At 36.7% G+C, this 22,107-nt stretch overlaps 2 protein-coding genes across 2 annotated transcripts; both read right to left on the reverse strand.

Moving 5' to 3' along the window:
• Positions 1–289: 289 nt before the first annotated feature.
• On the reverse strand, positions 290–1,225 carry OR4K14 (olfactory receptor family 4 subfamily K member 14). Its single transcript, XM_008269594.5, has one exon. The coding sequence runs from the start codon at positions 1,223–1,225 to the stop codon at positions 290–292; it is 936 nt and encodes a 311-aa protein (XP_008267816.5).
• An 18,618-nt stretch (positions 1,226–19,843) lies between these two features.
• Positions 19,844–20,782, reverse strand: OR4K13 (olfactory receptor family 4 subfamily K member 13). The gene has a single exon (XM_051822578.3). The coding sequence runs from the start codon at positions 20,780–20,782 to the stop codon at positions 19,844–19,846; it is 939 nt and encodes a 312-aa protein (XP_051678538.1).
• Between the last annotated feature and the right edge of the window lie 1,325 nt (positions 20,783–22,107).

Consider the following 22,107-nt stretch of genomic DNA (forward strand, 5'->3'; position numbering starts at 1 on the left):
CCTGCTAAAGCATCTGGTAAAACAGCAGAAGATGGCCCAAGTTCTTTGGCTGCTGCACTCACATGCGAAGAAACTCCTGGCTCCTCATTTTGAGCCAGTCCCAGACACTGGGGTCATTAGAGGAATGAACCAGCAGATAGAAGATCTCTCTCTAACTCTGCTTTTCAAATAAATAAATAAACCTTCTTTAAGGATTAAATCAATATAATTTAAGAATAAATATTTGAGCACAATGATATTAAGAAAATTATATCCCTTGAATGAGTAGCAATATATAGTGCTATGGAATTCAGTGAAAAGTCACTTGTCGTTTCCACAATTTCATCATAGCTGTTTTCATCTCCTCATTTCTCAACGTGTAGATGACAGGGTTCAAGAGTGGAGTGAAAATGGTATAAAACACCGACAGGAGCTTATCCACAGAAAATCTACTGAAAGGCCACACATAAATGAAAATGCAGGGTCCAAAGAACAGTGTGACTACCATGATATGTGCAGAGCAAGTAGAAAGTGCTTTGCTTACACCACCAGCTGCACGCTGTTGGACAGTGAGGAGGATCCCAGCGTAGGAGATCACGAGGAGCAGAAAACAACTCATGGAAAGCAAGCCACTGTCTGAGATCATAAGTATATCCAAGACATAAGTATCTACACAGGCAAGCTTGATGACAAGGGGGAGGTCACAGAAGAAGCTGTCTACCTCGTTGGGGCCACAGTAAGGTAAATTCACAGTGAAAGCTATTTGACTGATGGAGTGCACAAATCCAATGACCCAAGAAACTAACACCAGCCTCATACAAGTCTCCCGGCTCATCCTAGTCATGTAATGCAAAGGTTTACATATGGCCACATATCTGTCATAGGCCATAGAAACCAGCAGCACCATCTCAGCTCCACCAGTAAAGTGCAATAAAAAGATTTGAGCCATACATCCTCCAAAGGAGATGAGCTTTTGATCACTAAGGAAATCCATAATCATCTTGGGGGTGGCAAATGAGGAGAGCCACATGTCCAGGAAAGATAGATTCCCTAGTAGGAAGTACATGGGGGAGGAATGCAAGCGAGGGTCAGAAATCACAGTAACCACAATGAGGAGATTGCCCAGCATAATGGCAATATAGATACCAGAGAAAAGTACAAATAAAACACATTGGAGATAATATGATTTGCAGAGCCCATGCAACAAAAATTCTGACACCACAGAATAATTCTGCACAGCCATCATCCCAGGTTGCAGACTTGGTCTGAGTCTATACAAAAGAAAGAAAATCCTGTCATTTATGACAAAATAGCTGAAACTTGATGAAATTATATTAAGTACAATAAACCAGGCCCCAAAACAAATATCCTGTGCCTTCGTTTATATACAGAATGTTTAAAAGTTTAATTTACAGAAAAGTAAAACAGAATTACCTAAAGTTGAGCAGTGGGAAGGTTGGGGCAAAGCTGGTCAAAGGACACAGAATTCCAGTTGAACAGGATGATTAAGTTCAAGATATCTATTACATATCACGGTGGTTATAGCTAGTGCAATGCACTGTGTATTTGCAAACTGCTAAGGGATTCGATTTTAAATGTTCTCACCAAACACACAAAAATGTAACTCTGTGGGGTAATGCATATGTTAACTAGTTGATTTAGCCACTCCACAATGAGCATATATATCAGAACATCATGTTGCATAATATAAATACATGCTGTTTCAATTTAGCTATTTGCAAATTGAAAGGAAGGAAGGAAGGAAGAAGTGAAGAGAAATAGAGATAGACAATGAAGGAAGAGGAGGGAGAGGTGGAGAAAGAGAAAGAGAAGGAAGAGGGTGAGAAGATGGAAAAGGAGGAGAAGTAGGGAAGGAAGGAAGGAAGAAGGAGGGAGAGGAAGGGAGGAGGTAACAGAGAGAGGGTGGGAGGGAGGGAGAGAGGGAGGGAAGGAGTAAGTAAGTTAGCTAGTTACTTGGGATGGAGGGAAGAAGATATAATTATATGATGCCTGTCAACAAGCAGGCACATGAAAGTGATCAACTAATTGTTATTGTAATATAATTTTTCCTATGGTAAATAATCTAAAATATAATGTTTGGAAGATTATAAACAAGCACATCCAATATGTGCATTTGCCTTTTCCAGACATCAGTGTTTTCTTAGAGGCTTTGGGCATTTGGGAAGGCTTCAGCACAGGTGAGAGGTATGGAGATTTTTTCTCTCTCTTCTATGGCCTTTATCTATGAGAAAACATAGAGACAGTCAAGTCAGAGAGTAAAACAAAAATCCTAGTAGGATAAGAATACGAAGATTATCAGAATGATACTACATTCTTCCCATCCACATAGATGTTCATCTAAAGGGAAATTTTTCATAAGATAGGACCAAAACATTGGAATTAAAATTTGATTTAAAAAGAGGCACCATGTAAAACACAAAAAATTGCTTAGAAAAACTTTGAAATCAATGCATATGAATGATAGTCACAAAGCTCAAAGACAGTCATTATGGAGAAAAGTGGAAGTTTTCCAAGAAACCAAAAATAGATTTGTCCTATGACCCAGCTATACTGATGTAGGCAGGCATACAGGTTAAAATTGATAAGGTTTGTGAGCTGGAAGACCACGCCTTTACCATGCCCCTGTGTGACCTCATGCTCCTACCTGGCCACACCTGTGCACCCACTGGCCAATCAGGTTAATTAACCACTCCTCTTTGAAAGTGGATTAAAAGCCTGGGACATGGTGTGCCCTCCCCTTCCATTCCTTGGCCTCTTGCCAGTAGGAGCCTTGCTGCGGCCCTGCACATGCAGGGCAGGCACGTGGCCTTCTGGCCACCTGCCCCGTGCTTCCTGGCCTAGATGCTCCTCCTAGTGGCTGGTTCCCGGTACTTGGTATGAACCTGAGAAGACACCTGCACAATCAGCTTTTACTATGCCCTTATTATCCATTATAATAGTGCTAGAAAATATTATCATTATTTGATGTAACCTAAAGTGCAATCACATTAGCTTATTAGGCAACTAGTAGTAATAATAAGCAATGCTAAGTGTCTTTGAGCTAAGTAACCCAGTAACTACATTAAGTTGATTATCATATTGTACACTCCCCCTTCCCTCCACCTGGCCATGTGACCCTACCCTGACCCAGGTCCAGGAATGTAAAAGGGAGGTTTAAAGCTTGAGATAACAACCAGTCCCTACCCTGGAGTCAGAGACAGGTGTCTTATCAGACTTATCAGAAGTGTCAACTTGATCTGTAGCATTCCCCTAAAGCCTGCTCGTACATGATAATAAAAGCTCTGTAAGAATTGGGCTCAGGGCTTCTTGGGGGCTTCCTCTCCTGGGGGCACAGAGAGGCCCTGGTTCGAACTCATAATAAAAACGACCCTGCTAATTGGCTTCAACTTCGGTCTCTGGTGGTGAGATTTTCGGGGGACCACGGACTGCGGGCATAACAAACCCAGATTTCCTTCTCTGCTATAAATAGGGGCCTCACTCTCCTATCATCTTTCACACTGAATAAAAGCTTAAAAATGTACCATGCTGCCTCATTCATTTATGCCTATGCCAGTATTCAGAATTCTCTGAATATTAAGCAAGAACCCGCACATACTTATTAATATTGGGAATTTATTAATAAGCACATGGTGATTTCATATGGCACCCCAAATTCCAGTTTTAATACCAGTTTTGAGCACATATCTGATGGAAATGAAACCAGCCTATCAAAGAGATATCTGCACCTCCATTTTCATTGCAGCACTATTTGCAACAGCCAAGACATACAATCAATCTAGGTGTCTGATAAAAGATAAATGAACAAAGAAAATATAGTATATAGACACAACAGAATGTTATTCAGCTTAAGAGTAAATTCCTGAAGCCAGTGTTTTGGCATGGGGGTTAAGTCACCACCTGCAGTGCTGGCATCCCATCCCATGTGGGCACTGGTTCATGTCCCAGCTACTCCACTTCCATTTCAGCTCCCTGCTAATATGCCTGAGAAAAGCAGCAGAAAATGGCCCAAGTACTTGGGTCCTTTAACCTATGTGAGAGACCCAGAAGACGCTTCTGACTTCTGGCCCAGCCCTGGCCATTAACAACATTTGGGGAGTGAACCAGCAGGTGGAAGACATCTCTTTCTCTCTCTCTGTAAACCTATTTCTCAAATCAATAAGAAAAATCTTAATGAAGCAGCTAGAAAGATCATTACCCAATCCCCCTAACAGAAAGTTAGGATGCATCCTTCTGGGGAGAGGGCAATGTGAGCAGTCACAAGTGTTAATAGGCAGTCTGGGTGGTCCCCTGGTGGAAATTTGGTGCTTTCATCCCCCCAAAAGGTTCTTTAGCAAGATCAAAAGTGTCTGTCCTCCATCCTTAGAAATCTCCAAATTTACCATGAGAATAGCAAGGGAGTGGTGATTCCAACCTCCTGAGCTCGCAGTTTACAGTGAAAACTACCTGTCCCGCCCTTCCGGATGGTTTGTTTTACCCTGAGTATGCCAGATAAGATAAAAGATTGTAAATCAGGTTTTTTGATGGGTTTTTGTCCCCACCTTGTAACTGATTGTCAATTTGTCAAGTTTTTTATTTTTTCCTCAAAATTGCACTTAAAAATGTCTCTTTTATAAAAAGAATGTAGGAAGAAAACCAAATTGAAACATCAATTTAAACCAAGGATTTAGAAAATAAAATAATTTAAAAAATGGGAAAAAAAAGAAATGCAAAAAATAGGTGGTTAAATAAATATATTTGAGAAAGAGGAGTTGCAGGAGGGCAAAAGTTCTGTCTCCAGCCACCTAATGGGACTCAAAAAGAGAAAAGGAAAAAAAAAGTTCATGGAAAATATGTGTTAGAGAAAAACTATGCATGGATTTCAAAATTTTTGTCCTAATATAAACTTAACCTGTAATTTAATTTTTTCACAAACATTTTAAATGTCACACATTATCATGTCTCTCATTCTCCTCCTCTCTCCGAACAAAATCTGCAAAAACATAATGGTGAATGGCGGTAGCTGTGTGATGAACACTAGTCAACATGCTTTAAAGGGGAAAGACTCCTTTAAGCCAAAAAAAAAAAAAAAATCCATATTCAAGTGTAAAGGTCAATTAGGGATGATGCATAAACACAGGATACTTCCCAGACCTTGAACACAAGCTATGCATGTTTGGTAATTTTATGGAAGTGTCACCATTGTGTTATGTCAGTTACAGAATGTCATTTCTCATACTCTCAGATGCTGTTTTTAAGAAAAATTTGATCTGAATAAGCAGTTACTTAAGTTTTTAATCATAAGTGTTCATCTGTGCCATCGGGGAGGACAGCCTCTAATTTCAGGTCACAGAACTCTCCCCATCATCTGCTGTTCATTAACAACCTGGCCAAAACATAATGACAAAATTTTCAAATAACATTAGTCTGAGTTCTCTTAACATTTTGGAAGGCTGGCATTTAGTAGGGTGTGTCGCTTTCTTGTGAACATTTGCTTTGTAATACTGACCACCTTGGTTCTTTGTAGGACTTTTCCTATTGGTAATCGCCTTCAACTTTCTCATACACTTGTCCTCTCCCACACTCACTCATTCAGACTATCTGTACATAACACTAACATGGCTTTCCAATTTGGTATAGAAACCAAGCAATATAAAGAGAAACACATCAATTACTTTAGGTTTTATGCAATTCATCAATCCTCAAACCTTTATTATTGCTCTTATTTTGTCTTTAATTAATTGTGTTAGGAATTAAAAAAACCTTATATAAAATTCATTTATATCTAATTCATTTATTGTTTATAAACTACTATCTCTGAGAAGATGAAAGAAGGACATTCAGTGAAATGACACTTTTCACGATTTCACAACATGAAACAGAATATATATTTATGCAATGATTTGGGGACGTGTTTCCAAAAATATATATTAGTAATTAATAAATTTTTCATGTTAATTTTTGAAATGTAGCTCTGAAAGCCCAGATGATATCAGACAGGATATACAGGCCCTATTATTAATTTTCAAAGTGTACTCTTTAATTTTAGATTGCACGTAATGCTGCATTTTTGAATGGATACAGTGCAACTTCTCAACACATATACATAGCTTAAACTGACCATACCAGCTAATTAGCCATTATATTATTTTATTTTATTTTTCATTTTTAATTTATCATGAGAAATAAACCAAAGCCCTATTCTCCACAGCAGAGGGAAGATGTTGTGTAAGTGTTTTAGAGTACCAAACAAAACTTTGTGATCAACTTGTTAAAAATACAAAGAACTTCCTTCATAAGAGCAATTTTGTGTTGCTTTTCTATGAGGTTGAAGAATATAACAGGAAAGAATGATTTTGAAAGGCTTTTCCAAAAAAGTGAATATTCCAGATGTGAAATATTCTAATTATGTGAACCTGATATAGCAATAGAATTCTAAATGCTAGAGAAATTCATTGTTATTATATCTTTTTTAGCCCCCTCAAATAACACCCATCTCACCCAGACACTTTTTAGGATAATAAAGACTCAAAATTTCCTTAATTCTTCTTGAAATCTTACAAATACATTTTATTGAAACCTTAATTGCAACTCTTTTTTGAGAACTAGATGCTACTAGTCTTTAGACCTGGATTTTAAAACTGAAGCTGAAAGCCCCTATGGACACAATGGACACAATGGACATAATCACACATCAAAAACCCTCGATAAGTTCAGTTAAATTACTTTGATGCTCACATAACACACACATTACAAGTGAAGTTTATGCTATGTAAATTGTTCCCCACACAAAGTGAATGTTTAAAAATTTAATAAAATAGGCTCAAATCAAGTTCTAGTTTCAGAGAACTGTTACGATTTACAATGGCTCTTTAAACTTGGAATCAGAAAAAATAATACTGACTTTGTATATCAGCTAATGATATTTTAAAATTAAAATACAAATACAATTAATAATGACAAAACTTAATCTTAACTCACAATTTATTATAGTGTACTCCAACAATTTAATGTATAGAATAATTCAATAAATTAGCCTCTCTTTGATATATATCTTATGACACAAGTTCACATATATCAAAAAATATTCTTATACTAACCTGGAGATAAGATGTTCGGTGTTGACACTTCAAATCAGCCAATTTGTATTTCACATCAACTATACTTGAGTAGAATATCTATCTATCTATATATAATACATATCATATTATATTACCTATATTCCGGAGATCATTTAAGCATTACTTCTGCTGTAACTCTTTAAAACAGTTTGGGAAACAAATAACTTTAAGAAGTTAAAGAACTTCAGACTTAAGCTTTCACTGGACTTAAAATATGAACATATATATATGTATGTATATATATAAATCTTCTCTCCCATCAACTAGATCCTTTAATGATGAGCCATTCACATCTACCCACCACAATGGAGGCTGGGGAATAAACAATCTTAGGATAGAAATAGTGGTAATTAACCATATTCATTTTCCCAGGTGACAAAGAAAAACTATTTTTAAGATATACTGGATTAAACATATCTGCAATTAGTTTATATTTTAAATTTAATTATTTTAATAATTCAAGCAGAATAATAAACATCAATACCCAATTAATAGAATATAAAATGTTTTTTTTAAATAATCAAATTAAATGGTTCATTCTTAAAACATACTGAAAGAATGTTTTATCAGTATAAAACTTTGGAGAGACATTCATACTGGCATCACCACATTTACAAGTGCCAAAATATTTCCATTCTCTAGAGGTGTAAGGTCAGTAACAATGAAATCTCCTGGTGCCTGGACTTCTTTGTATATCATTTATAATTGACAGACTACTGACTTATCCAAATCATTTGAATTGATGGAGGCTTCTGCTAATGGCTCTGTGGTGATGACAAATATCCTAGAATTTTCTGATTATCAATTATCACGTTTACAACTATTCACATGACATTCATTTCCATGTTATCTCTGTGATTGCAACCACAGTTATAAGTGATTTCACCACCACAAACATCTGACTGTGGTAAAAAGTCTAAATTTCTGCACTAGCTTTAAATAATAATGTCTCCTTAAAAGAAATCATAAATCTTTCAATGTTCTGTTTATTTAAAATGTACAGATAATGATTGCTAAAGAAAAATTGCAAAAGCAGGTTGCAGTTTCAGAACAAATGGGTACTGAAATGCAATAAATAATAAATAATTATAGACAAGTTTTAGAGAACCTACAGAAGTTAACACCTGAATTGCAGATAGGAAAGTATCTACTAAATGTGATCACTAATTTTTACATGTCAGCAGAGAGCATGTTTCTAGACGGCTTTAATGTACAAATCAGTGAACCTCAAGAAAAGTGAATTGCTATCCACAATGTGGGGTGAGCACCATTCAATCAATAGAAGACCCAAAAAGAACAAAATGATCACCCTTCTCACACAGGAGGGAATCCTTCAGCAAACTGCCCTCCTACTGAATCAGCTATCCACATTGTTTATCTTTTCAAAAAACAAATTCTCCATGGCACATGGAGGCTTTCCATATATACTGGTTCATTCCTCATATGCTTGCAATCATCAATTGTTCTATCTTCTTGCAGAATTGTCTCCATTACCATTATATGAAGTCCTTCTTTATCAATTGATATGGATTTTATTATGAAGTCTATTTTATTTTTTACAAATATAACTACTCTTACTCTATCTTTATTTCCATTTGTGTGGAATATTTGGAATGTCATTGGCCAGTCTTGCATTCTTTCACTTTCAGCATTTGTATGTCTTTATAGGTAAAGTGAGTTTCTTGTATGCACCACACAGTTGAGCCGTAAATTTTTAGCCATTTGGTTCATCTATATATCTTAGTTAGGGAAGTTAATCCATTTCTAATCAACGTTATTACTGATTTGGGGATAATTACCAAGAGACATTTTTGCTCTATCATAGTGTGTACCCGTACTTAAGATGTATGAGTATTTCTATGGTATCACGTTTTCAATGAGGATACTGAAGAGAATTGCTTGGTTGTAGTTTATACATATGTTTAATTTTATTAAATAATGCCAATTGCTCTTAGAACTGGTTTACTGTACCATCAATATAGTCCTACATTCAGCCATTGTGCTATCAATTTCTATCATCTAACTTGATATTTTTTGTCCATTTTATGGTTCATACTTAGATTCAATTTTTTATTCCTCACATAAAAAAATCAGTGTTGTTCCTTCTATTAGTTTCCATGGTCTGTCATAGCTATTACCAAAAACTGTGGCTTAAAAGAACAAAGATTTATTCTCTCAGAGTTCTATGGGCTGGTTGAAATCAAGCTGTCAATAGGACCATGCTCTAGAGTATACAGAAAGATCTTTCCACAATTCCTGCAGCTTCTGGAGGCTCCATGCATTCTTTGGTTTGTGACAGCGTAGAGCCAATTCCTGCTTATCTGAGTCATCACATGGACTTTTCATCTGTGCATCAATGTGTCTGTCTCTGTGACTTATAGACACTATAATTGTGCCCATCAAGAACTCTTTCATTCTTACCCTACTGACATTTCTAAATCCCCTATTCCCAAATTAGGTTATATTCTGAGGGCCTGAGAATACATTAACTTCAGTGATGCTGATTTACTTATGTACTCAATTTAAGTTTTATGAATGTTATTACAGATTATGCACTGTTTTATTTTTTTCTTTTTAAATGATTAGTTATACACCTTATCACATTGTTGGATGTCTTCATATTCAGAATTCCACCAGCTGTTATTTAAGTCCATCTTTTAATTGGAGGATTCTATATTCTTTTTTCCTTCTGTTTGTAAGAAGAACAAAAATTTAATTGGAATCCCCCCCATCAAAGTGGCATGTACCAATGCCATCTCACTAGTCCAAGTGATCAATTTCTGTTCACAGTTGATCATAATGATTGGACTAAGAGTCAAAGGGATCACATAAACAAGACTAGTGTCTGCTAATACTGATAGAATCAAAAAGGGAGAGAATGATCCAACATGGGAAACGGGATACACAGCAGACTCATAGAATGGCAGATGTCCTAAACAGCACTCTGGCCTCAGAATCAGCCCTTAAGGCATGCGGATCTGGCTGAAAAGCCCACGAGAGTATTTCAGGCATGGAAAGCCAAGCCACTCTGTCACAAAAAAAAACCTAAATGAAAGATCTCCGCGAGTGAGATCCCAGTGGAAAGAACACGTCATCAAAGGAGGAGGTACCTTTCTCTGAAGGGAGGAGAGAACTTCCACTTTGACTATGACCTTGTCTAAATATGATCAGAGTCAGTGAACTCAAAAGGCTTCCATAGCTTTGGCAACTCATGACAAGAGCTTTGGGTGGCCAGCGCCGTGGCTCACTAGGCTAATTCTCCGCCTTGTGGTGCTGGCACACCGGGTTCTAGTCCTGGTCGGGGCACTGGATTCTGTCCCAGTTGCCCCTCTTCCAGGCCAGCTCTCTGCTGTGGCCCAGGAGTGCAGTGGAGGATGGCCCAAGTGCTTGGGCCCTGCACTCCATGGGAGACCAGGAGAAGCACCTGGCTCCTGCCTTCAGATCAGCATGGTGCACCGGCCGCAGCACGCCAGCTGTGGCGACCATTGGAGGGTGAACCAATGGCAAAGGAAGACCTTTCTCTCTGTCTCTCTCTCTCTCACTGTCCACCCTGCCTGCCCCCCAAAAAAAGAGCTTAGGGTGATTACTGATGCCATAAACAATAGTGTCAATCTGTTAAGTCAACAACAGGAGTCACTGTGCACTTACTCCTCATGTAGGATCTCTGTCCTTAATGTGCTGTACATTGTGATTTAATGCTATATATAGTACTCAAACAGTATTTTTCACTTTGTGTTTGTGTGTGGGTGCAAACTGTTGAAATCTTTACTTAAGATATACTAAATTGATCTTCTGTATATAAAGAGAATTGAAAATGAATCTTGATGTGAATGGCATGGGAGAGGCAGCAGAGTTGGGAGGGTTGCGGGTGGGAGGGAAGTTATGGGGGGAAAAAGCCATTATAATCCATAACTTGTACTTTGGACATTTATATTCATTAAATAAAAGTTAAAAAAACCAACAAACAGTAATCAAATCTAAAAATACCAAAAAAGAACAATAATTGTTCTTTGTGTACCTTCCCAAAGATTCTCCTTTTTTTCAATCTTCATTTAATAAATATAAATTTCCGAAGTACAACTTTAGAATTATAGGGGCTTTTCCTCACATAACATCCCACCCACCCGCAACCATCACATCTTCCACTCCCTCTCCCATTGCATTATTCATCAAGATTCATTTTAAATTATCTTTATGTACAGAAAATCAATTTAGTATGTACAAATAAAGATTTCAACAGGCTGTACCCACACAAAGTATAGAGTACTGTTTGAGTAGTAGTTTTACTGTTAATTTGCATAGTACAACACATTAAGGACAGAGGTAACATGGGGAGCAGTTGTACGGTGGCTCCCATTGTTGATTTAACAATTGACACTCTTATTGGTGATGTCAGTAATCACCCAAGGCTCTTGTCATGAGCTTCCAAGGCTATGGAAGCCTCTTGAGTTCACCGACTCTGATCATATTTAGACAAGGCCAAATTCAAAGTGGAAGTTCTCTCCTCCCTTCAGATAAAGGTACCTTCTTTGATGGCCCGTTCTTTCCACTGGGATCTCACTCACAGAGATCTTTCATTTAGGTCTTTTTTTTATGCCACAATGTCTTCGCTTCCCATGCCTGCAAAACTCTCATGGGCTTTTTAGTCAGTTCTGAATGCCCTAAGGGCTGATTCTGAGGCCAGAGTGCTGTTTAGGGCATTTGCCATATTATGAGTCTGTTGTGTATCCTGCTTCCCATGTAGGATCATTCTCAACTTTTTAATTATATCAATTTTTTTGCAGACACTGGTTTTATTTATGTAATCCCTTTGATACTTAATCCTATCTTTTTGATCAATTATGAACTGAAATTGATCACTTTGAGTAGAGAGATGGCATTGGTACAAGCCACCTTGATGGGATTGAATTAGAATCCCCTGGCAGGTTTCTAACTCTATTCCGAGTGAGCTTGTGCTGAACTGTACATCTCCTCCCTCTCTTATTCCCACTGTTATAAAACAGAGATCAATTTTCAGATAAATTTAAATGCCTAAGAATAATTGTGTGTTAATATCAGAGTTCACCAGTGGTATTGAGTAGAACACAAAATACTAAAAGGAATAAAATAGTAAGTTGTTTGTTCCTCAGTAGTCAGGACAAAAGCTGATCAAGTCATTGTTTCCCATAGTATCCATTTCACTTCAACAGGTTTCCTTTTAGGTGCTCAGTTAGTTGTCGCTGATCAGGGAGAACATATGATATTTGTCCCTTTGGGACTGGCTTATTTCACTCAGCATGAGGATTTCCAGATTCCTCCATTTTGTTGCAAATGACCGAATTTCATTTTTTTTATCACTGCATAGTATTCTATATAGTGCATATATCATAATTCCTTTATCCAGTCTACTGTTGATGGGCATTTGGGTTGGTTCCAGGTCTTAGCTCTTGTGAATTGAGCTGCAATAAACATTAATGTGCAGACAGCTTTTTTGTTTGCCAATTTAATTTCCTTTGGGTAAATTCCAAGGAGTGGGATGGCTGGGTTGAATGGTAGGGTTATATTCAGGTTTCTGAGGAATCTCCAGACTGACTTCCATAGTGGCTTAACCAATTTGCATTCCCACCAACAGTGGGTTAGTGTCCCTTTTCCCCACATCCTCACCAGCATCTGTTGTTGGTAGATTTCTGCATGTTAGCTATTCTAACCGGGGTGAGGTAAAACCTCATTGTGGTTTTGATTTGCATTTCCCTGATGGCCTGTGATACTGAACTTTTTTTCAAGTGTCTGTTGGCCATTTGGATTTCCTCTTTTGAAAAATATCTATTTAACTCCTTGGCCCATCTCTTAAGAGGGTTGCTTGTTTTGTTGTTGTGGAGATTCTTGAACTCTTGTAGATTCTGGTTATTGATCCTTTATCGGTTGCATAGTTTGCAAATATTTTTTGGCTTTGACTGCCTGTGCCTCCAGGGTCTTTTCCATGAAGTCTTTGCCTGTGCCTGTATCTTGCAGGGTTTCTCCAATGTTTTCTAATAATGTGATGGTGTTGGGTCATAGATTTAGATCTTTAATCTGTGTTGAGTGGACTTCTGTGTAAGGTGTAAGGTAGGGATCTTGCTTCATACTTCTGAATGTGGAAATCCAGTTTTCCCAGCACCATTTATCGAATAGACTGTCCTTGTTGCAGGAATTGGTTTTATATCCTTGATAAATATAAGTTGTTTTTAGATCTTTGCATTGATTTCTGGTGTTTCAATTCTGTTCCATTGGTCTATCCATCTGTTTCTGTACCAGTACCATGCTGTTTTGATAACAACTGCCCTGTAGTGTGTCCTGAAATCTGGTATTGTGATGCCTCCCGCTTTATTTTTGTTGTACCCGATTGATTTAGCTATTCAAGGTCTCCTGTTTCTCTATATGAATTTCAGCATCATTTTTTCCAGATCTGAGAAGAAGGTCTTTGGAATTTTGATTGGTATTGCATTGAATCTATAAATTGCTTTTGGGAGAATGGACATTTTGATGATATTGATTCTTCCAATCCATGAGCATGGAAGATTTTTCCATTTTTTGGTATCTTCTTCTATTTCTTTCTTTAAGGTTTTGTAATTATCATTGTAGAGATTTCGACGTCCTTGGTTAAGTTTATTCCAAGGATATTAGATTGTTTTGTAGCTATTGTGAATGGGATTGATCTTGGAAGTTCTTCTCAGCCATGCATTGCCTGTGTATACAAATGTTGGTGATTTTTGTGCATTGATTTTATATCCTGCTACTTTGCCAAACTCTTCTTTGAGTTCCAATAGTCTCTTAGTAGAGTACTTTGGATCCCCTAAATATAGAATCATGTCGTCTGAAAAGACAGAGAGTTTGACTTCTTCCTTACCAATTTGTATCCCTTTAATTTCTTTTTCTTGTCTAATGGCTCCGGTTAAAACTTTCAGGACTATATTGAATAGCAGTGGTGAGAGTGGGCATCCCTGTCTGGTAGCAGACCTCAGTGGAAATGCTTGCAACTTTTCCCCATTCAATAGGATAATGGCCACGGGTTTTTCATAAATTGCTTTGATTGTACTGAGGAATGTTCTTTCTATACCCAATTTGATTAAAGTTTTCATCATGAAAGGGTGTTGCATTTTATAAAATGCTTTCTCTGCATCTATTGATATAATCATATGGTTTTTCTTCTGCAGTCTGTTAATGTGGTGTATCACATTGATTTGTGAACAGTGAACCATCCCTGCATACCAGGGATAAATCCCACTTGGTCTGGGTGGGTGATCTTTCTGATGTGTTGTTGCATTCTATTGGCCAGAATTTTATTGTGATTTTTACTTCTATGTCATTGGAGATATTGGTCTGTAATTCTCTTTCTCTGCTGCATCTCTTTCAGGTTTAGGAATTAAGGTGATCCTGGCTTCATAGAAAGTATTTGGAAGGATTCCCTCTCTTTCAATTGTTCTGAATAGTTTGAGAAGAAATAGAATTAGTTCTTCTTTAAATATTTGGTAGAATTCAGCAGTGAATCCGTCTGGTCCTGGGCTTTTCTTTGTTGGGAGGGCCTTTATTACTGTTTCAATTTCTGTCTCAGTTATGGGTCTGTTTAGGTTTTCTATGTCTTCCTGGTTCAATTCATGTAGGTTGCATGTGTCCAGGAATCTATCCATTTGTGATAGATTTCCCTTTTTGCTGGCATATAAGTCCTTGTAGTAATTTCTGATGACTCTTTTTATTTATTTTGTGTCTGTTGTTACATCCCATGTTCATCTTTAATTTTATTGATTTGTATTTTTCTCTCCCTTTTTTAGTTAGTTGGACTAATGGTGTGTCAATTTTATTTATTTTGTCAAAAAATCAGCTCTCCATATTGCTGTTCTTTTGTACTGTTTTTTTTTTTTTATTCAATCCTGTTGATTTCTTCTCTGATTTTAATTATTTCTCTTCTTCTACTAGTTTTGGGTCTGGTTTGCTGAAGTTTTTCTAGATCCTTGAGATGCATTGATAGCTCATTTGTTTGGTGCCTTTCTAATTTCTTGATGTAGGTGTCTTTTGCTATAAACGTTCCTCTTAACACTGCTTTTGCTGTATCCCATATGTTTTGATACATTGTGCTGTTATCCTCATTTACTTCCAGAAAATTTTTGATTTCTCTTTTAATTTCTTCTATGACACATTGTTCATTCAGTAGCATGCTGTTCAGTCTCCATGTGTTTGCATATGCTCTAGGGATTCCTGAGTTGCTAATTTCCAGCTTCATTCCGCTGTGGTCTGAGAAGATGCACGGTATGATTTCAATTCTTTTGAATTTGCTGAGACTTGCTTTATGGCCTCGTTTTTGGTCAATCCTGGAGTAGGTTCCATGTACTGCTGGGAAAAATGTGAATCCTTTAAGTGCAGGATGAAAAGTTCTATAGGTATCTGTTAGATCCACTTGGGCTACAGTGTCAATTAGATCTGCTATTTCCTTGTTGATATTCTGTCCAGTCAATCTGTCTATTTCTGAAAGTGGAGTATTGAAGTCTCCTAGTGCTATTGTATTGGAGTCTTTGTCTCCCTTTAAGTCCCTTAACACATATCTTAAATAAACCGGTGCCCTGTAATTAGGTGCATATACATTTATAATAGTTACGTCTTCCTGTTGAATTGAACCCTTAATCATTATATAGTGCCCCTCTTTGTCTCTCTTAACAGTTTTTTTTGTTAAAGTTTATTTTGTCTGATACTAAGATGGCTACGCCAGCTCTTTTTTTGTTTCTGTTTGCATGGTATATCTTTTTCCAGCCTTTCACTTTCAGTCCGTGTGCATCTTTGTTGGAAAGATGTATTTCTTGTAAATAGCAAATAGATGGGTTTTGCTCCTTGATCTATTCAGCCAATCTGTGCCTCTTAACTGGATAGTTGAGGCCATTTACATTCAATATGACTATTGATAAGTAGTGAGTTTGCCCTGCCATTTTCCCAAAGGTATTTCTAATATATGCTTTGAACTTCCTGTGATCTTTTACTGAGAGATTTTCTTCCTTTACCTTCTTTCATATTGATGGCCGTGCTTCTGTGTTTCTGTGTGTAACACATCTTTAAGCATCTTTTGCAGCGCTGGATGAGTGGCGACAAATTCTTTCCATTTCTGCTTGTTATGAAAGGTCTCTATTTCCCTTCATTCAAAAATGAGAGTTTGCAGGATCTAATATTCTGGGATGGCAGTTTTTTTTCTCTTAGTACTTTGGCTATATCTTGCCATTCCTTCCTAGCCTGTAGTGTATCTGATAAGTCTTCTGTGAGTCTGATTGGAGATCCTCTGAGAGTAACCTGATGTTTCTCTCTTGCACATTTTAGAATCTTTTCTTTATGTTTTACTGTATTGAATTTGATTACAATGTGTCATGGTGAGGATCTCTTTTGGTCATGTTTATTGGGAGTTCTATGTGCTTCCTGTTCTTGGATCTCTCTTTCTTTTTCCAAACCTGGGAGGTTTTCTGCTAGTATCTTATTTAAAAGGCCTTCTAACCTTTCTCCCTCTCCATGCCTTCTTGAACTCCTAGAACCCAAATGTTCATTTTTTTAATAGTATCCTGTAGATTCCCAACAATATTTTTCAGATTTCTAATTTCTTCTTCTTCTCTTTGGTTTGATTTTATACTTTCCTGTGCTCTGTCTTCCAAGTCCAATTTTCTCTCTTCTGCCTCAATGGTGCGGCAGTGACTCTTGACAGCTGGGCTCCTGAGCCATGGGTGCCCTATGTCTTCCACATAGATCCACCATGTCCCTCTAATTCCAGAAGAGTTTCCTCTGCAGTTTTTTCCCTAACTCTTCCCTGAGACTATTCTATCTCCACTTTTAGTAAACTATCTTTTCCTGGACTATCAGTGAGCTCCCTCCCTATTCCAGCATCTTGGAGCCAACCCAAAGATTCTTCTTTCTAGTGCTCTGTTACATTTAAACTGTTTCTGGATTTTTGGAAAGGATGTTATATACAGAGGTCATTCCCAGAATTTGTGAAACACTTTTAGGGTGGCATAGTGTTACAAAGCAATTTGTGATTCTGAAAACCATTTGTTTGAATCTCAGTCCTTTGACATGACACCTATGGATTTAGGGTAGGTTATTAATCTCTCTTCCTCAGTTTCCACATATGTAAAATGGCATTAAAATGGCACCTAAATCATAAAACTTCAATTCTCAAAGACTTAGTTAGTCTATTATTAATTCTCATCAGGCTATTTTTCAAGTACTGAAGTTTGAAATATTTATTTTGATCTCTCTTCCTTTAGTATTATCAAGCAATTCTTATTTTTCCTAGAGATATCAACATATTTAACCAATTTTGATCAATATAAAATGCTTTGGAAAAACAACTCAGAGCATAAAGTCATCCTTGGGAGTTAACAATTTTTGATTTCATATATTTTTGGTTTTTCCTGACATTTGGAAGGATCATTTTTTATGTAAGTTAGACCTGGATTTTGGAATCTATAATTGGTTATGGATTTAAAACATTAAAAATTATTTTTACATCCAAGTTATTTCTTTTTACCAATTTACTTTGCCTTTATGGAAGACTTTAATTCCTAATGATGCCATAGAAGACTGTTGGACACACTGGAACTCTGGACTCAGTTATGGATACCTTCAGAAGAAATCTCTCAAAAGAATGTGAAAATTTATCTGTAAAAATACTAAAAATAGCAGTGAGAGAATTATCAACAGGATTATCTCTTTGAAAGTTATGGAATTTAGGATTAGATAATGCTACAGAATTGAGGATTAGGTAATATATATCTTGCCTGATGAAGGATTGGGAAGATTTCAGCTCATCTGAGCAGTCATCATCCCTGCACTTTCTGTCTTGTTTAAAATGAGGAAAGGAAATACAGGAAAATTATTATCACTAGGAGGCATGCAACCTCCTTGTAAACTTGTATCAGTTATTTTTGTTTATTTTTATTTATTTGAAAGGAGGAAAGAGATAAGGGTGGAAAGGAGAAGACACACACACACACACACACACACACACACACAAGTATCTTTCATCTGCTAGTTTGCTTCCCCAAATCTTGCAACACCAAAGGATGGGACAGTTTGAATCCAGAAGACAAGAACTCCATTCAGGTCTCCCATATGAGTTGAGGGGCCCAAGTACTTGGGCCAGTATCTTCTCTCTCTAGGATGCATGTTAGCAGGAAGCTGGATCAGAGGTAGAGCCAGGATTCAGTCTTAAGCCATCTCATGTGGAAAGCTGTTGTCCCTAGTGGTGGTCCAACCCACTGGCCCACAACTTCAACCCGCAGATTTGCATTTTTTAATTTCTTATATCAACTTATAGTTAGTTTAGCATATTAAAAATGTTAACAATAGATCCACCAAAATTAGATAAGTTTCCATGTCAAATAAATCACCAATTGAAGATTTTACCATTACAAATATGGAATTTCATTTTTGTGAAAAAATGCCATTTGCCATTTTGTAGAAACATAAAATTTTAAATTTTTCTTGGACTGTTTCAGAATATTTATGACATCTGTCAATTTTCAGAAAAAAATAAATCCTAAATATGCCCTAAGCTAAAAATGAAATAAGATGTTTAAAAATAAGAGAAAACATAACCTCAACATAGATGAGACATTATATGCAAAGTCCTACATAACCAATTAAAACTAATTTTTTGGAATTTTGGTGTATGGGCTAATTATAAATAAATATATACATAAATTACATATTTTCTACATTTCAGAAATAACAAGAAAATACAATAAAATGGTACCATAAAAACTAAAATAAAATAATAAATATGTTTTGTGAGTTTTAGTATGTAATTAAAAATATTGTTGGAGGACACAAAAGAATATATAAGTAAGTTTAAAACTGAAACCAGGTTACAAGATATGATAGTGCAATACGGTCTGCTGCCACATTTTACCTACCTCGACCTCATGTCTTGAATTGAAATCTGTGCCCCAGCCAAATGAAATTATGTATAGTTTCTATAATGCTTCCATGCCTTCTCACATACTGCTTGTTTTATCTGAGTATCTTCTTCATCTAGGCAATGTTCACTATAAACACTTCTTCTCCCTGGAAAACTGCCCAGCCCTCAGCCTGTACTAGATATCTCTCTCTTGCTCTCTCATAGCATATCCTGCAGCCTGTAAGATAGTCCTTTTAATGCCACAACACAATATCAGTTGGATTAATTCTCTCCATCCATAATTTTTCTCACTCCTTGGTTATATATTATGGCATTTTTAAAGCTCACAAAAGATGTAAAGAATGGCTATAAACACTGTGCCTATGGCAAATTAGTTGGTAAAATTTAATATGCATTATTCAGTGATTACATGGAAAATGATATTTTCTATTGCAAGGTGCTCAGTAACCAATCTGTCGGACAAATAACTGGTGAGCTGTCATCTCTGTGCATGTTCTAAATGCAAGTTGCCAATGACAGCTAAAATAACACTATTCATGTTTAAGAATTAGAGGCAAATTTAAATAATAACATAAGAAGCATATATATATATATATATATAGATGAATAAACTGAACCACAGGTCTTTAATTTACTGTCTTCAAATTTTCCTGAAGGTGGAATTTAGTTGCATACCTGTCTGACTGTAAACACCATGTTTTCTGACCATTAAAAGTCACAGAAAAGATACCAGCCTTTTAACCCTAACACCCACTGTTGCCTTAAACAGAACTTAGAAAACCTTAAAGTGAATCCCTTAATGATGTCCAAACAAGAGACTGTCTCTCTTTAGAAATGTCATCTAAAAAATGTGTTTTGAGTTTATGTGTCGAGACCTTATTTTCTTAATGGCTGCTTTTACCTCTTGATTTCTTAATGTATAAATAATAGGATTTAAGAGAGGTGTGAAGATCGTGTAAAACACAGAGAGTATTTTATCCACAGAGTATCTGCTGAAAGGCCATACATAAATAAAAACACATGGAGCAAAGAACAGGGTCACAACTGTGATGTGAGCTGAGAGAGTAGAGAAGGCCTTTGAGGATCCACTAGCAGCCCGATTCCTGACCGAGAATATGATGACTGTGTAGGAGATGAGCAACAAGAGGAAGCAGACCAGGGACAAAAGGCCACTGTCAGCAACAACCAGGAGTTGTAGCACATAGGTGTCCTTGCAAGCAAGTTTGATCACCAGGGGGAGGTCACAGAAAAAGCTGTCTACCACATTGGGACCACAAAAGGGCAAATTCAACATGAAGGCCATCTGACTAGACGAGTGGACAAACCCAACTGCATAGGAGGATAACAGCAGCCCAACGAGCACCCGTGGGTTCATGATGGTCATGTAATGGAGGGGTCTGCATATGGCAACATACCTGTCTATTGCCATGGCTACAAGCAGCATCATCTCACTGCCACCCAGAAGGTGCATGAAGAACATTTGAGAATAACACCCCCACCAGGAGATGGTCTTCTGTTTTCGGAGGAAATCCACAATCATTTTAGGGGTGGCAAAAGAAGCCAGGATCATATCAATAAAGGAGAGATTAATAAGTAGAAAGTACATTGGTGTGTGAAGGCGTGAGTCAAAGGCCACAGTGACCAAGATGAGAAGATTTCCTAACACAATACCCACATAGACCATAGAGAATCCCAGGAAGAATAAAATCTGAAGATTTTGAGATTTGGAAAGTCCAAGCAAAATAAATTCAGATACCACTGAATGGTTTGCCCTTTCCATGTTGCCAGCTTTATTCCATAATTATCAAAATGAGGGAGAATAAGTAGCAAACAAGTTGTGATTACTGGAGAGGATCACATGTTGTCCTTCGCTACTCAGGCTATTTGAACTTACAAGCACTACTTATTTTTGCAGAATTTTGTAGGTCAATAATTTCTTTAATGTTCCAAAGTATACTAAATGATTAGTAGAATTCAGAATATATGTTTCTGAAAGACAAAAAAAATGTATAAAATCACAAATGTATGGGTTATGGACTTGGAATTAGAAGACCTCCAGACAATAACTAACTGAGCTAAGCAGTGAGCATCCTGGGACAAGTAACTGTTCTTTTATGGCCTGAATCTCTTCTTCAGTAAAATCTGAGTTTTGAACTAACATGTTTTTTACTGCCTCTTTGTGCTGTAAACATTTGATGGTCATAGAATAATATGATTCTTAATGGTTTCTTAACCTGGAAATGAAGTATAGAAAACACAGTCAGGACTCTTAAGATGTACATATTGAATCAGACATTGGCAAAGAAACATGAATTAAATCCTGAATAACTTAGCTCTTCTTCTCTTTTCATTTCTGCATTTTTCATCCGTCTCTCCCAGCTCAGCCTGATATTAGTGGTGATCACTACATACTTTTTAAGAGATAAACATATGTGTGCATATATACCATATATCTACATATGAATCTTAATTTACTCAACAACATTTTACTTTATTTGCATTAAATTTTTCCTCTGGAATTTTAGACAAGGAGTACAAAGTATAGTTGAAAGACCACAGCCAAATATAATTAGATTTTCATTTTCAGTTTGAATCCTTTTATTCACTAATTTTTAATTGTGGAATAGATGATAATTCTGCATGATAATTTTGTCATACTCTCCAAAATGACAGAGAGATTGAGGTAATCAGTTTACATTGGTGAAATAGTTTGTTTAGTATAATCATCAAAATGTACAGCATAATTTGTTTTTAGTCTGTGCTTATTGAAAAATGTGGTTACTGGTTCAACTTTTTTTAAAATTGCTTTCATTTCTAATAATTTCAAATTATCCAATTTTTTCACGAAACTCCTTCAGTATATGAATTTTAGTCAGCCTTTGTCCCGTAACTACTTACCAGAGAAGGGAGCAGTTCATGTAAAGATGCCTTTTGTGGATCACAGGGAAAGCCTCACATCTTTATTCCTGTGTCCCTGTCAGTTTACTGCAATTCATTCTCCCAGTCAACAGAAACTGAAAGACGAGAGACCATATGCTATATACTCTGTTTCTTTGAGATAATCCCATGGGAATTCTTAACCAATTGGGGATGTATTTTCTTCTT

Source organism: Oryctolagus cuniculus, chromosome 12 (assembly GCF_051225735.1).
Source record: "Oryctolagus cuniculus isolate XC-2025 breed Fujian yellow rabbit chromosome 12, ASM5122573v1, whole genome shotgun sequence".
NCBI lineage: Eukaryota > Metazoa > Chordata > Mammalia > Lagomorpha > Leporidae > Oryctolagus > Oryctolagus cuniculus.

Excerpts from the sequence above, each read along its gene's own strand:
- OR4K14 (XM_008269594.5), bottom strand. The coding sequence starts at position 1,225 with ATGATGGCTGTGCAGAATTATTCTGTGGTGTCAGAATTTTTGTTGCAT.
- OR4K13 (XM_051822578.3), bottom strand. The coding sequence starts at position 20,782 with ATGGAAAGGGCAAACCATTCAGTGGTATCTGAATTTATTTTGCTTGGA.